Raw genomic sequence first — 14,069 nt, 5'->3', positions numbered from 1 at the left:
ACTCCACATCCCCAGGACACACATGTTGGAGCCAAGGCATCTCTGACACTTGGGTGCCTATGGCTGCCACTGAACTCAGGCCTCCAGAACAAGAAACTTGAGAGGAATCCAGGCTATGAAATCCCACCTCAAGTATCCACAGCTGAAGTAATTCTGTGGAAGAGCATTTATTTTGCTTTACTTGCTTCTTTTTGCGTCAGGCATTTTTAGGATGTAGAAGTAGTTACGAGACCTGCTAGGGAAAAAAACAGCTGAACTGATGTTTTTCACATTTTCAGAACAATTCGAGAGGGCATTGGCAACTACCACCTGACCACGAACAGGAAAAACTGAGGTGCAGACCCAGCGGAGGGGATGGGGTGTGTCTCCGGGTCGGTGGGGGGCCGGGAGCCCGAGGCAGGAGGCCGAAGGTGAGGTGCATCTTCACCGGCTGCGTGAGGAGCCGCGACAGCTAGCAAGGGGCAGGAACACGGAGGAGCGCTTCCCGAGGGCTCCTCGACGCCGGCTTCAGGCACGGTGACCTCCTGACGAGAGACGGCAGCGGCGGGACCGGGGAAGGGGAGGGGGCACGGAACCGGGGCCGGGGCGGTGACTCAGCGCCGCCCGCAGCGCATAAAAGGCGGGCAGCGGGCAGAGGGTCTGGGCTGGACGCCGCGGTCGCGGGAGTGGGGGCGGGTGTTGGGTCTGCTGGGAACGGGCCCGCGGGACGGGGACGGCGCGATGGGGGCGGCCAGGCTGCGACTGCTGTGCGCCGCGGTGGCACTGGTGTGCGCGGCACCGCCGGGGCGTCCCGGCGCCGCGCTGCCCGCGGGCGAGGGGGACGCGTACGGGGTGAAACTGTGCGGCCGGGAGTTCATCCGCGCCGTCATCTTCACCTGCGGCGGGTCCCGCTGGAAGCGGCTCTCCCTGCTGGCGGTGGATCCGGCGCCCGCGGCCGGTGAGTGTCCTGAGAGCGGGGCTGAGGGGCGAGCGGACGGGCGGCGGCGGCTGTCGGGGCACTTCGCTCGCTCCCGAGCCTGGGCCTGTGAGAAGAAACGGGCAGGATGGGAGGGAGCGGGGAAGGGCGAGCGCCCCTCGGTGCCGCTCGCTCTTCCCGCCCTGAGCCGCGGAGCGTCCCCGTCCCTCTCCCGCTTTTCTTCTTGTTCCTGGTCGGCATTTTCCGTGAATTCTGGAAGGACACCCTCGTGACTGAGAGAGAAAGGCACGGGAGGCGCCGAGGCGTTATTAGCCGGGATAACCCGCAAAGTTTTTGGTCAGTTCGGATACCGCGCTGCTGCTCAGGGCTGCTGGCGGCCAAGGCGCTTGTACTTTAAAATCCCACAAAATCACACATTTCCCCTCTCTTGGCCATGCAGGGAGGGCTGATGCGCCCTGGGGAGCGGTGGGGAATGCCCCTCGCTACGGCTTTGCTCCTTCCCAAAGCTCAGTAAATCCTCGGCTGCGGGGGGAGCCCAGCTCGCATCTCCCTCCCTGCCAGGAGTTCTGACGCCGTGGTCCCCGGCAGAGCTCCCGGGGGACGTGCGGGACCGCCATGGATGTGGAATCGCGCGGGATTTTATCACTCGCTTATGCTGCTCTACACCAAAGAGTTGGCACGTTGGAGGATGGGTGGGACTCTCTGGTGCTAAAGGTTGTGATTTAGACAGCAAGAACTGCTTTAGGGGTCTGTGGTGAAACACTTAATGGGTAAAATGTTCCTTAGAGTTTTGCTGTCGCATATCCGATGCCCAGTATGTTAAGAAAGTGTTAGCAGATCTCTTTTGGGCTGTGTTTGCAAACTACAGTAGCAGTAAGGTAACAGTAATTTTAAGTGGTGACTCATTTATGTCGATATTTTGAATTGTGAAACTATTTAATAAGGATAAAAGTTGGTATTAAGGCTAAAATGTGCAATGGAAGAGTTTTTTTTTTAATTAAACACACCATTAATGAAATAACCTAAGACCTCAGGCAGGTAATGAAGCTAGTATTCTGAGTTTCCTGGGTGTTGAGTAAAAGATAACTTTTATCTTTGTAATTATAACAAATTATTTGTCTACAGCCTCTGCGAGAATTATGTGCTTTCCCAGCAAACTTTGTTTTCCTTTTATTAACTGCAGCTTCTGAGAACAGCAGTCACAGAGGAGCTCCCACTGTGCTGCATGATGTCTAACTAAAGTTTTCCCCACCCCAAAAGACTACTAAATAGCAGTCACTGTCTAATTAGTAAAGTGACTACAGCCGCTTTTATTTTTGTACATACTCAGGCAGCTGTTCTATCTGAAAGTTAGCTACTGTATAGTAATTACCCATATTAAAGTGAATATAACATTCACTGGATCGTCTCGTTTTCTTTCAGCTTTCTGAAACAAACAAAAAAAACCCCATATTAGCAGTATTAAGACCACAAAAAAAAAAGATTTACTTTGGATTCTTTTTAAATTAAGGATTGAATAAACCACTTTCCTTCACATTAGCTGTAGTAAGCAATGCCACTTCCGTTGGAGATTTAAAATAAAGAGAAACAGTATGAGGTGAAAGGAAGTAGAGCTAGATTTTTGAGAACACAGTGAGATGAAGCACATCATAAGTAAATTCTGCAAGCCTCTGCTATGCCTTGAAAAGCAATGAGTGAAAACCATCAGCTAAAAATAGCTATAGAAAAATGCAATCTGTAAGAAGCAGTTTACATATGATTTTTGCTTATTTAGTCCTTCCTACGTTTGTTCTTCACACAATGCTAGTTTGTGTGGTTATGCACAGGGGAGGAGTGGTCTAATGTAATTCATGTGCCACACGACATAGCTCTGTGATATTTCTGGATACGTGTCTTTACAACAAAATTTTGTTTTTGTGGAAAAATTGAGATTTCTCTGTCAGTAACACTGCAGTTGTGATAGGATGCCTTTACTTTAGTCACAGTTGTAGCTGTGTACTCTCTTTGTCTAACAGGCAGTACAGACTTTAAAACATAGATTCCACTAAAAGTAAGCTATAAGTAAGGCATAGTGTGGAGACTCTGAAGTGCCAGATAATAGTACTTCACTTGATACTAACTGAATAGGTTTTATTGCTGTTTCTTAGGATTGTATGCTCTTTTAATGCTCCAACAGTCTGAACTTAAAAATGTCTTCTCTTTAAACAGGTGCTGCGCAAACAGCAAGTAACAAACTACTTGGAAGCTTCAACCTGCAATCAGTTTTAGATCCTGAAGTGGAACAGCTGCAGAGAAGCAGCCCGGTTCTTGGATGGGAGACATTTAAGGACTTGTATAGTTTAAATTACTTTAATGAATATGTACCTGTGGCAGACAACTTCAAAGAACTTGTTCGCCAGGTAGAGGAAGTTGATCAAAAGGACAGGGGAGGAACAGGAAATGCAAATCCCATGGAATCAAGCAGTTATCTTTGGGCCAGGTTTCCAAGAAGAAAACGGGAGTCTCTGGGTTTGGCAGGAATGTGTTGCAAATGGGGCTGTACAAAAGCTGAAATCAGTACTATATGTAGAGTTTAAAATTCTCTCTGCACTTATGCATGCAATCAATGTTTGTTGCAGTGCTGTTTGATTGAATACTGTACGGAGGAAGAAAACTCTCACTGTATTTTATCTTGTCTGTATGTGCCAGTCAATATTGCTGGTTTTCTTTAAAAAAAAAACCACAACAAAAAAACCCACAGATGTAATTGCAATGACTTTGTTTTGCTGCAGTAACTTCTAATCTACATTTTTTACTAAGTCTTTTCATTTTATTGTTGAGCCTTAACACTTATATTACAGATGTATTATATCTTTGTAACACTTTAGGAAGAATTTCAGTATTTCATTAAAATGTAATTATACTAAGTGTTATGGAATTACTCTTAGACTGTCAACAGGACAAACATAGAATGGCTTGTGTTGGAAGGGACCTTAGAGACCATTCTAGTTCCACCCCTCTGCCATAGACAGGATCACCTTCCACTAGATCAGGTTGCTCAATGCCCCATTCAAACTGGCCTTAAACACTGCCAGGCATGGGGCACCGACAACTTCTCTGGGCAACCTGTTCCACCATCTCACTGCCCCCACAGGGAAGAATTTCTAACCTAAATTTCTCCTCTTTCCATTTGAACTTATTACTGCTACTCGTGTCACTAAGTTTCTAATGAAGAGTCCCTCTTCAGCTTCCTTGTAACACTCAACAAAATTCTTGAAAGGGGGTCCATGTTACAAAGCTCTACAGAAAGAATATTTTGCCAGTTGAAACTCCACTTGACACTGACTCATCTTGCCAGTTAGTTTGACCCCACTTTTTACATTTCCTTGTAATTGCTGAATTGTTTTTATGCAGTATTGTCCTTTTAGAAACTTTACCATAACATGACATTTAAAATACAGATATTTCTTCATATTCATGAATGGAGTTAAATAGTTAGAGTACTAACACTTCTGTTATTCGTTGTTTACTTCCCCATTTTTCCCTACTACTGCTGAGTGAGAGTGTGGGATGTGTATCAAGCAACTTACTGTACAGATATTCAGACCTATTTCTGTGTGTCCTTATGGTAAGCTAGTCTACACTAATTCAGATTTTAAGTTGCAAATTGTTGCTGTGTTTATAGATGACTAACTTCATCTTTGTAGTTTCTAATCCTTTTGCCTTCCTGTCTGTTTTTCTCAGCTGTATCAAGTAGCATTCTAGCTATGAGGGTTTTTTTCTGACCTCTGTAATGCCCATGGTAACTTACTTTGTAGCAGGAGTTGACTCAGAGTGTGCTTCATGGCTCAAACTGTGGAGTTGTTACCTTTGGCTTTGTTCTTCAAATTGTCTTTTGACAAGTATTCCTTGATCGGACTACTGCTTCCTGCAATTATCACATCAGTTCTTTATTCCTTTTCCTAAGATGATATTGTTACTGCAGCAATTAGGCATCTATCAATCTTTTTATTTTTTTAAAGACATCAAATTTATTCAGTAGAAAGAGGGCAGAATGGATATTCACTGTGAAGGCTGTTATCTTCCAGATGAAAAGCACCATCTCTTCTGTCATTGTAACAACAATATTTATGAAGAGATGAGTTTTCTTCTTAAACATCATTGTTGCATCTACTCTAAGATGCTTTTTGCCACTCTGAGTGGAAAAACTGTGTAAAATTCTGCTATAGTTTTGGGAGGTTTTTTTTCAACAAGTTAGCTAAACTTCTATAGGTTGGGTTCCACCAGCTTCACCTCACAAATAGTTTTGGTTTTGGAGACTCCTAGTTTATGTTAGGATTTCCTAGAAGAATACAGGAGAAGTTTGAGGGGAAGTATTCCTTGGTTTTGAGCAGGATCAAGAGCTTTTGGAGGTAAGATTTCTTAGTAGTAAGGTGAAAAATAAGAGTTACGTAGAAACCCTAAGAAAAGGAACAATGTGAAAATGCCATGCTTGATGAAACTGAAAATTAGCCTGTGTGCATTGTTTGTTTTGCTAGAAAACCATCTCCCAAGCTTTTAAAAAGGAATACTGGGAAAGGTGAATATGATGATAACAGGCTTGAGTGAAACAAAGATGTAGTTAAAACCATAAACTTGTGAGCTTAAGTCTTGAATGGAGCAATCTGAAGTTTAACTTGCTGGGTTATGTTTCCAGTGGAAATCAGTGTTTGGGAGGAACTGTTTCAGGCTGAAATGAGATTATAAATAGAAAAATCAGCAGGCTTTTTTCAGAGGTATGAGTCAACCCAGAGAAATGGCAAAATTTGTGTTTTCATTTGATTTTTTAATAGGCATCACAGTCTGTAACAGCTTTAGCAGGTCAGCCATGGCACAGGCAGAGGGCATAGATAGAAATTAAGTCTATTTCAGAGTAAGGAAGTATTTATGTATTGCATTGTGCAAAGGTTTTCTTTAAAGCAAATCGAGTGTTCAAAGTCTGAAGATCTTTTGTGACACTAGGCTGTATTTTATAGTGGTTTCTTTGCAATATAGCTAAATGTGACAATTACATGTCACTTGATTGCAGTAGGTCTAAAGGGGGCCATCTGCTTACTGCTCACATGACTCAGTGTCCAAAGATACTTTTTTTAAGACCGGAAGCAAACCTTTTATGTAAAATGAGGTGTCTGACTAATAGGTAGAGGAAGCAAACACGCTTTGAAGCAGATAGCTAAAAACGTAAAATAATGACTGAGTTGTGTGTTGATCCACGTAGCGGACCACAAGGACACTGTCTCGGCTGAAAGCACCTTGGGGAGTGCTGCCACATGTATCTAGCAGCATAAATGTGACCGCAGCAGTTCAAGGCAGCACACTGGGCTTACCATCACAACTGTTCGGAAACATACACTTTTTTACAAGGCAGAAATTGAGGTTTTTCACCCATTTCTTTCACAGAGAAATTAGGTATTGAGAAGAGTATTCTTTGAGCAACTTGCTGCTTACAGAGATTGCTTAGAGTCCTGTTGTTGTAGTCTTAATGCACAGGAAGTGCCCAATTTTTGGGTAATCTAATAAGATATGTGAGCCATCTTCTGAGCAGTATTTTGAATTCATGAGTAAAAAATGGTATACCAGCACATTTCCATATTAGCAGTGCCATTTGTGTGTTCATGAGTGTATTCTGGGTGGTTTGGGGAATTTTTTTCACTATGGGGGTATTTGTAGTGTGTTATTTGTGGGTGTATGTGTAGTGTGATTCAGGTCTGACTTTAAGCTCCTTGAACAATGCCCAAAGGCATGGGAATAATTCACAGCAGTACGTAACAACAGGTTTTCCATCTCTGTTGCCTGCTACTCCCTTCTTTTAAACCTCATGGAACCTTCATGTAAAGCATTATGTAATGTGTTGATTGTGGTATAGTTAGAGCCAAGGACCTCAAATAGTGATGATGTGTAACTTTGACCATAGATAGAACACTAAATGTGCCTCAGAGAACTGTCTAGCAAATCCCAGAGACCTGAAAGATACATCTCCCTCCTAAACTCTGGTCCTATTTGGTCCATTCTTTACTTTGCCAGTTGTTTAAACCAGAGAGTAAAACATCTAAATTCCTGAGTTATTGTGAGATGTGCTTTTCTTTTTTTTTTTACCTTCACTGACAGGCAGGAAAAAAATGTCTTTATTTCTACCTTCTGACAAAGCTGGAGACAGACCTAGTATTAGCACTCTGAGATTTAAGAAGATTTTCTGAGCGTACTGTCTTTCCTCCTCAGCAGGCAGCAGAATCTCAATAGATATCATACTCAGCAGAACAGAACCTGGGTAAACTTGTATCACATCTGCTGCTCTGCAATCACTCACACATGTCAGCAAGTAGCTGAAAGAGGGTCCTTTCCTCATTTGTGCCACACTACCATTCTGTTATTGCACATCTTTTATGTATCTTGGGAACAAACACCTGAAATGTTGGCTTCTTTCCCTGGATTTTAGTTCCAACAGACTTATTTGATTGTTAGACTGCTTTGTGCCACCTGCTTTGTGGTCAGGTCTTGATATTAGATAGTTCACTGTAACAGTATGCTTGTCCAGTCCTCTTTCTTGCCTGCAAACTCTAGAGAACCAGCACTAATGTGAAGGAAAGTAAATTCTCTAGTCTGTGCATCAGCCTCTTTTTCTTCGCCTAAGCTCCCTACTACTTACATTTTTCCTCGAAGTTTCCTATACTTGATTTGCATTGCTAAATGTTCCTCAGCTGCAGCCTACTTTCTTATTTTAACCTTAGAGTGTGTGAAGCTAGAGGTTTCTCCATGATTTTTCAAGAGCGCATCATTCTTAACGCAGCTGAGTGAGGTAGTGTATCTCTCATGTACAGAACCTCAGATGACAACAAAAACCTGGCTGTCAACCTTTGCGCTTTGAAAAATTCTGGATACCACCCTTCAAAGTAGGCCAGCCAAACAGCCTCCAGACAACTATGCTGCTTTGTCTTTTCTGGGTAACCTTCTGTGGATTATAATGTTTGACCTGAGATGCGGCAGCTCCTTTCAGTTTCCGTGAGATCTCAGCCAGCAAGTGATGCATCCCTTCTGGCACTGAGGGGTGCCTCATCAGGAGCTACTTTGTCCAACAAGAGGAAAGCAGAGTGCAGCAAGATCACACTTCCTGCCTCTGAACCAGAACAGGGTCACCATGATTTCAGCTCTCCTAATATCATTCCTCAGTGGCTTATTTATTGAAATTGCTACACACATGTGACAGCAATTTGGTGTAGTTTGCCTCTGACCATATGCTTCTGGCACTGCAGAAGTCATTGAGTTCAGCAGCAACTAGTCTTGACCAAATGCCACTGTTGAAATACTTCTCTGTCTATATAGCTTTGCATCTTTTTGTCCCTGTGCCAAGAGATGAAATCTGAGGTGTTTCCTATGCAGCAGCACAGTGCAATGATACACTTTTCCTCGTGCTCGTTTTTCATTTGAGATCGTAGCTCTGGGCCGAGGGCTCCCATGCAGTGCTATGCTGCCCACAGCAGTCTAGTGCCCTCTGTGCAGAACTTCTGAGAGGCAGAGACTTCAGTAGGCACGTCAAAATTCCTGTCCTGCTCATATGTGGTAGGTGTTGGCCCTGGAGCCACTCAGTAACATTAGTAAGTGGCTGGTGTGTTCTATGATGGACTGATGACAACTAGGACACCTTCCTGGCTTAAGGGATGTTAAGATTCATCCCACGGATCCTTCCAGCCCTGAACAATGTGGGCCAACTTACTTGAATAGCAGTGCAACTTTTCAGAACCTCCTAAGGTTTGTAGCAATATTGCTGCACTTCCATTGCTGAGCAGAGTTGGGTTCTTTCCACACCTTGTCAGACTTCCTACATTTCCAGCATTCATCCTAAGTCTCTCAGCACTAGTTCTTTTGGGTTTCTTTCACCCTCATTGAGTGCTGCATGGTGTGTGTGGGTGTGTGTGGGTGTGTGTGGGTGTGTGTATGTGTGTGTGTGTTCAAATTAGATGGCTCAAAATCTGAATGGGCTATGAAAGAAGGCCTGGTCTTCTGTATTGTTCCAGTTGTCCAGCAACCAGTCAGACCTTATTTGCCAGATGTGAGTGTAATTTAGCTTAACTTTTAACCTTTGTTTATTTTTTGCAGGCTTATCCACCTAATGAAAGAGAAGCATTCTCAGTTTTGCTTTTGGAAACTTATATGGTTTCCAGCCCAGCACTGAAGTGTGTAGGTACAGCTTCCTGCCTGTTCCCTCAGCTGCTTGTCTGCATTGACTCTTCGAGCTGCAGAGTGCAGATATCTTCAAAGAGATACACTCAGAGAGCACTTTTTATTCATTGTAACCTCATCTTTCAATGTCTACATGTCCTCTTTCCCAGGATTTTTAGACTACACTGCAATTCCTGGCATTTATATGTGGAAGCACACTTCCAAGTTCTTGCTGTGCCCTTCAGACTCTTCTCTTGGCAGACCCTTAGTTATTACAGCTTTGTCAATCCACTCTCAAGTACACGCAAGCTTTTTCTCTTATTGTGGCTCCGAGCTTGTCCAAAATCTCACTCAGGCAACAACAGCCATCTCAAAATTCGTCAGTCAGTTTGAGTTTGTAGAGTTCTAGGCCACACAGAAGGGCCATATTGGAAGTTAAAATCATTATTGATCAGGAAACAGCCTGTTAAAAAATAGGTTCTAGTGATGATCGGAGCTATGCACCTATTCTAAACTCAAGCCTCATAAAATCACAGTGACTTGGACTCAAAAAAAAAAAAAAAAAGCACCGGTCTTGCTCATGGTATAATTTTTTTTCATGGCAGTGTGTGTCTGTCACTGGTGTGCATTCCTGACTTGGCTTAACTATTGCCTCTTTCAGCCTTGCAGCATTAAGGTGTTGAGGAACACATTCAGTGCAGGTAGCTTGGTGTGTGGCTGCAGAGCGAGGTGCAGATTGAGCTCTGGATTGTGGCAGCCAAGACAAGAGGCCATGAACTGGTGCCAAACTTTTGTCTAATAAAGGGCATGGGGGCTTTTGGCACCAGCCAGGTGACTGGACACTCAGAGACAGCAGAAACCAAGGAGGAGGACTGAGACCTTCTAGTGCACTGACTGTGATGGTATAAAAGCCCAGGGATTCCTGTGTTCAGGGTTCTTCCTTGGAGGCACCAGCTCCAAGCTTTGACTGTGTTACTGATAAGAAAACCTGGTCTGACTGAGTGAGAATGGGTGTGTAGGGAGTGAGGCAGGACACCCATCAGCTCACTGGAGCTGCCCACTGTAAAGGGGCTTTGGTCCCAGCAGTGAAAGTCTTGGATGGTGAGACTGTGACTGCCAGAGTGGCTCCTGAATGATCAGACACAATAATCTCTTAAGTTTTATCTTTGAGTCTAAATTTAACCACAAGCTTAGATTGTGGCTAAACTAAATCAGTTGACCTGAACGGGTAATTGGAGGATCCAAAAATAACCCCATGACTGCTATCTACGAAGAGGTCATCAAGGAGCAAGGCTCTTCATTGCTGCATATGGGGAGAAGATGAGATACAATGGTGATGAAGCGAAACACCAGAGGCTCAGCTGGCAGACAAAAAAGAAGCCTCTAGCCCATGAGGAGAGCCTGGCAGCAGGGCTAGGATCCAGGAAATCTGTGCTGCCTCCAGCCTTGAGGAATTTTCAGGCCCTGTCCGGGTAATGCCTCAAGGAGCCTGGTAGGACCACACAACTGATCCTGCTGTGGGCAGGGTGTAGGACACAGGAGCCTTACTGAGGTCCTGCCAACCTGCATTCCCCTGAGATTTCCCCTGCAGGAGTGCAGACCAGGATACAAACCATGGAGCCACATAGAAAACAGGAATTTATATAAAGACTTATATGTGGAAGGAAGTATTTTCCTGATGTGGTAAGCTGACACATCATAGTTAACTATATGTAAGTATTTATTCATTATATGCTGTTGTTCATTATATATGAGCAGATAACTACCTTATTTATATCTACACACACACTATAATTAGTTTATTACATAATAATGCAAGAGGACAGGAAAGAGGAACGGCTCAATGTCTTAAATCATATTCAAAATCATGCCCTAGTTGGCATGATAGAGATTTGGTAGGATAGTTCACACAGGCAAGTACAGTCTGTTCAGGAAAGACAGCTAAGACTAAAAGGCTATTTCAAGGATGTTTATTCTTATTATTTAGTCCAGAAGGCCTTTTGGAATCTAGAGTGACTAAGTATTTCTCAGTAAAAGCAATATTGCTGTCACGTAGGGGATTATGGTAGGCTGTAAATAAAGTTGTTAATGGAGAGGAGACTTTCTCTGCATGATCAAAGGACTCACCAAAAGCATAAAAACTTCACACTAATGGGAAATTTCAATTACCATTTTGATGAGAAAGTGATACAGAAGGACACAGACTACCCAGAAAGTTTTGGAAAGGTGTTGAAGCACTCTGCATAACATGGAAAAAACACCTGGAAGGTAATGTATTATTTAATTACAACCACTACAAAAGATATGGCTGAGAATGTGAACACAGAAGACATAATAAGAAAAAAAAAGACCAACATATAGTCATAAGTTTTAGAAAATAAAGGAGTATTAAAACATATAAGGATATACATGCAAAAGCTGCTGTACACAGACTAGATATTAAGTTTGATTTACCTTTTTAATTGATAGATCAGTGTTTTTGAGAAGCCAGTTCTAATAGAGACCTGGCTGAGAGTTTTAATAACATAGTTAGAAAAGTCTATTGATCTGATTAGAGCTCAAACATCTGTAGCTCAGGCAACACACCAGCATCAACATTTAAGAGCTGCTTTTTTCAACTGCTCCTGATGTAATTGTTCACGTTAGTTGTTTCATTGTTCACGTTAGTTGAACTCAATAATACAGTTGTGAGCGTGAACTGGAGTTCTGGCTGTGGGGAAATTACTGCAATTTTAAGTGAATTGCAATACCCTTGAGCTAGGTACTCAGATAAATTTAACTAATTTAAAGAATTGATTGGTTAATATTAAATTTTCTAATGAAGTTTTCTAAAAATGATGTAAAAATTATTACATATACATAAAGACTAAGGTTAAAATTAGTTGTCCAGGTTCAGTAGAAGAGTAGACAATATTATAGTGGCAGAGCAAAATCATTAATAGCTATTACACTTGTAGGTTTTTTTTCATCTTAAGAAATCTATAATATGATTGCAGCTGTATTATAGAGGGAATAAAACAAGATATTAATTTTCTTCCATCATGCACCATTAAATCACACACCACCAAGGTAAAACTGATTGTGCATACCTAAAATATTTTTACAGATCACATACTTTGGACTTAAACAGGACTTTTTTGCTATCCTTGTTTAGGTAGTCTGATTTATGGTACTTCTGATACAACTCTGCAATAGTATCCTTTTTTTCTCATGGGATATTTAATCCATCTTTTGGTTCTCCCCACCTTTCCAGTTCTTCTGAGAGTCTTTTAAAGGTGGCAGGTATATTTATTGAAGTAATCTGACACAATTACATTCTTATCGTCTATTATTAAAAAGAAACAAGTTGAGATCTCTTGTCTGTATAATCAGGTGCACTAGTTCAAGACTCAAGATTGTCTGAAAATTTTAAATATTCCATTCTATCATTTGTTATGAAGGAGAGTACGTTTGACATCTTCCTCTTTGTTCAGTCATGCAATTTGAAGATCTCAAAATGCAGGCATAGAAAGCAAATTTGGATTAAAAAGTGTTTTGGAGAGATCCAAAAGTTTTGCCTAGGTGCCTAAGGGAGAGGTACTTAAAAAAGACAGAGTTCCCATTCTAAACTTAAAATCCTTAAAACTGGTTCTTAGTTGAATCTTCATTTTAAAGCCATCTTGATTTCATAGAAATTCCTATTTCTCAGTGCCTATGCACTCCTGTGGCTTTTGTTGTTGCCCCAAAGCATTGGTTGGACTTGATTATCTTAAAGGTCTCTTCCAGCCCTGATGATTTGACGATTCCGTGTTTTTACTAGTGCGTTGCTTGGTGGCTGTTTCAGATGGCAAAGCCCAGTCTGATGCCAGAGAAGTGTTTGTTTTCCTACTTGGCACCCAGTGGCTCTGCCTTAGTGGCCCTTAGCTTGGTGAGTGAGGTTGGCAATGGGAAACAGTCACTGAAATGAGTAGTATGCTGCTGTTTGGGTGGGGCATCAAACTATTAGACACTGCTATTTAATATATTAAGCAAAGCAAGCATGGGACAGGCTTCTCACTCTCTCATCTCACACACCCATATAAAATTGTCTCAGACCAGTCCCAATCATCACCCCTGGCAGAGTTCAGTCTGGGGACCACGCCCCTTCTTCCCACCTGCCTTACTGTAGGGCTTTTAGGTGGCAGCTCAGTTCCAACATGGAGCAGCTCCACCTCAGTCACATCTACCTCAGCACATCCTGCCTCTGTGTGCTGCTGGACTTTGATAACCCCTTCTGTATGCCTTCCTGCTGGATCACAGCACAGTATGCTAGTGCTCTGCTCCCTTCCTGTCTCAAAGCAAGGCTTCACCTTGTCCAGCACAGTCACAGTCCTGGTTGGGCTGCTCCAAATCTGTGCACACTTACCAACCGAGCACACTGGTAGGAGATGCTGACTGACAGGCTCCACAGCCACAGGTCCCCAGGGGCCCAACAGTCCCAACACAGGAGCTAAAGCTCCTCTAGGGCAGGATCATTCATCCATATCATATTGTTCCTTTAATAGCTTGGTTGCCCAGACCCTTGCAACATGGGATGTCCCAAAAGCTATTGTAAAGAGACCACGATATGCCCATATCAACTGCTTTATAGTCCTTGAGTTATATACCTTACAGCAAAGTAATAAAACCTTGCTTAGACCTGAGAAACAAAGAGCATATCCAATGCCTTGATGGTGTGCAAGTGTTCTTTACTGAGATCTTCACAGATTTGAAGTTGCATCTCATAAAGACCTTTTAATATTGGATACCATTATGCTTTCCATTTATTATTCAATTCTTCTGCAAAGAAAAGAATTCTACTCAAAAGTACGGATGCAAAAAGTAAGGAAGCTCGATTCCACCTATCCAGTCATCAAACTCTGTGTTCATGTTCTAAATAAAACCTCACTCCTGCAGTTCTGGGTTAGAAGCTCAAATACACTTTCTGTAGTTTTTGCTGATGTTTCCTAGCAATTAAAAT

The 14,069-nt window shown here is 42.7% G+C and overlaps 1 protein-coding gene across 1 annotated transcript; it reads left to right on the top strand.

The window, feature by feature from the left end:
• The first annotated feature begins 694 nt into the window (after positions 1-694).
• LOC135407636 (relaxin-3-like) lies at positions 695-3,822 on the top strand. The gene is made up of 2 exons (XM_064642843.1): positions 695-937; positions 3,125-3,822. The coding sequence occupies exons 1-2, from the start codon at positions 721-723 to the stop codon at positions 3,490-3,492; spliced, it is 585 nt and encodes a 194-aa protein (XP_064498913.1). The 5' UTR covers positions 695-720; the 3' UTR covers positions 3,493-3,822.
• Positions 3,823-14,069: the final 10,247 nt, after the last annotated feature.

This window comes from Pseudopipra pipra, chromosome Z (assembly GCF_036250125.1).
Source record: "Pseudopipra pipra isolate bDixPip1 chromosome Z, bDixPip1.hap1, whole genome shotgun sequence".
NCBI lineage: Eukaryota > Metazoa > Chordata > Aves > Passeriformes > Pipridae > Pseudopipra > Pseudopipra pipra.
This window is presented reverse-complemented; position numbering and strand designations above follow the sequence as displayed.

Bases quoted from the DNA above. Each gene is read 5' to 3' on its own strand.
- LOC135407636 (XM_064642843.1), top strand. From the start codon at position 721: ATGGGGGCGGCCAGGCTGCGACTGCTGTGCGCCGCGGTGGCACTGGTG. The intron at 938-3,124 runs GTGAGTGTCCTG...CTCTTTAAACAG, and splicing joins GGATCCGGCGCCCGCGGCCG to GTGCTGCGCAAACAGCAAGT.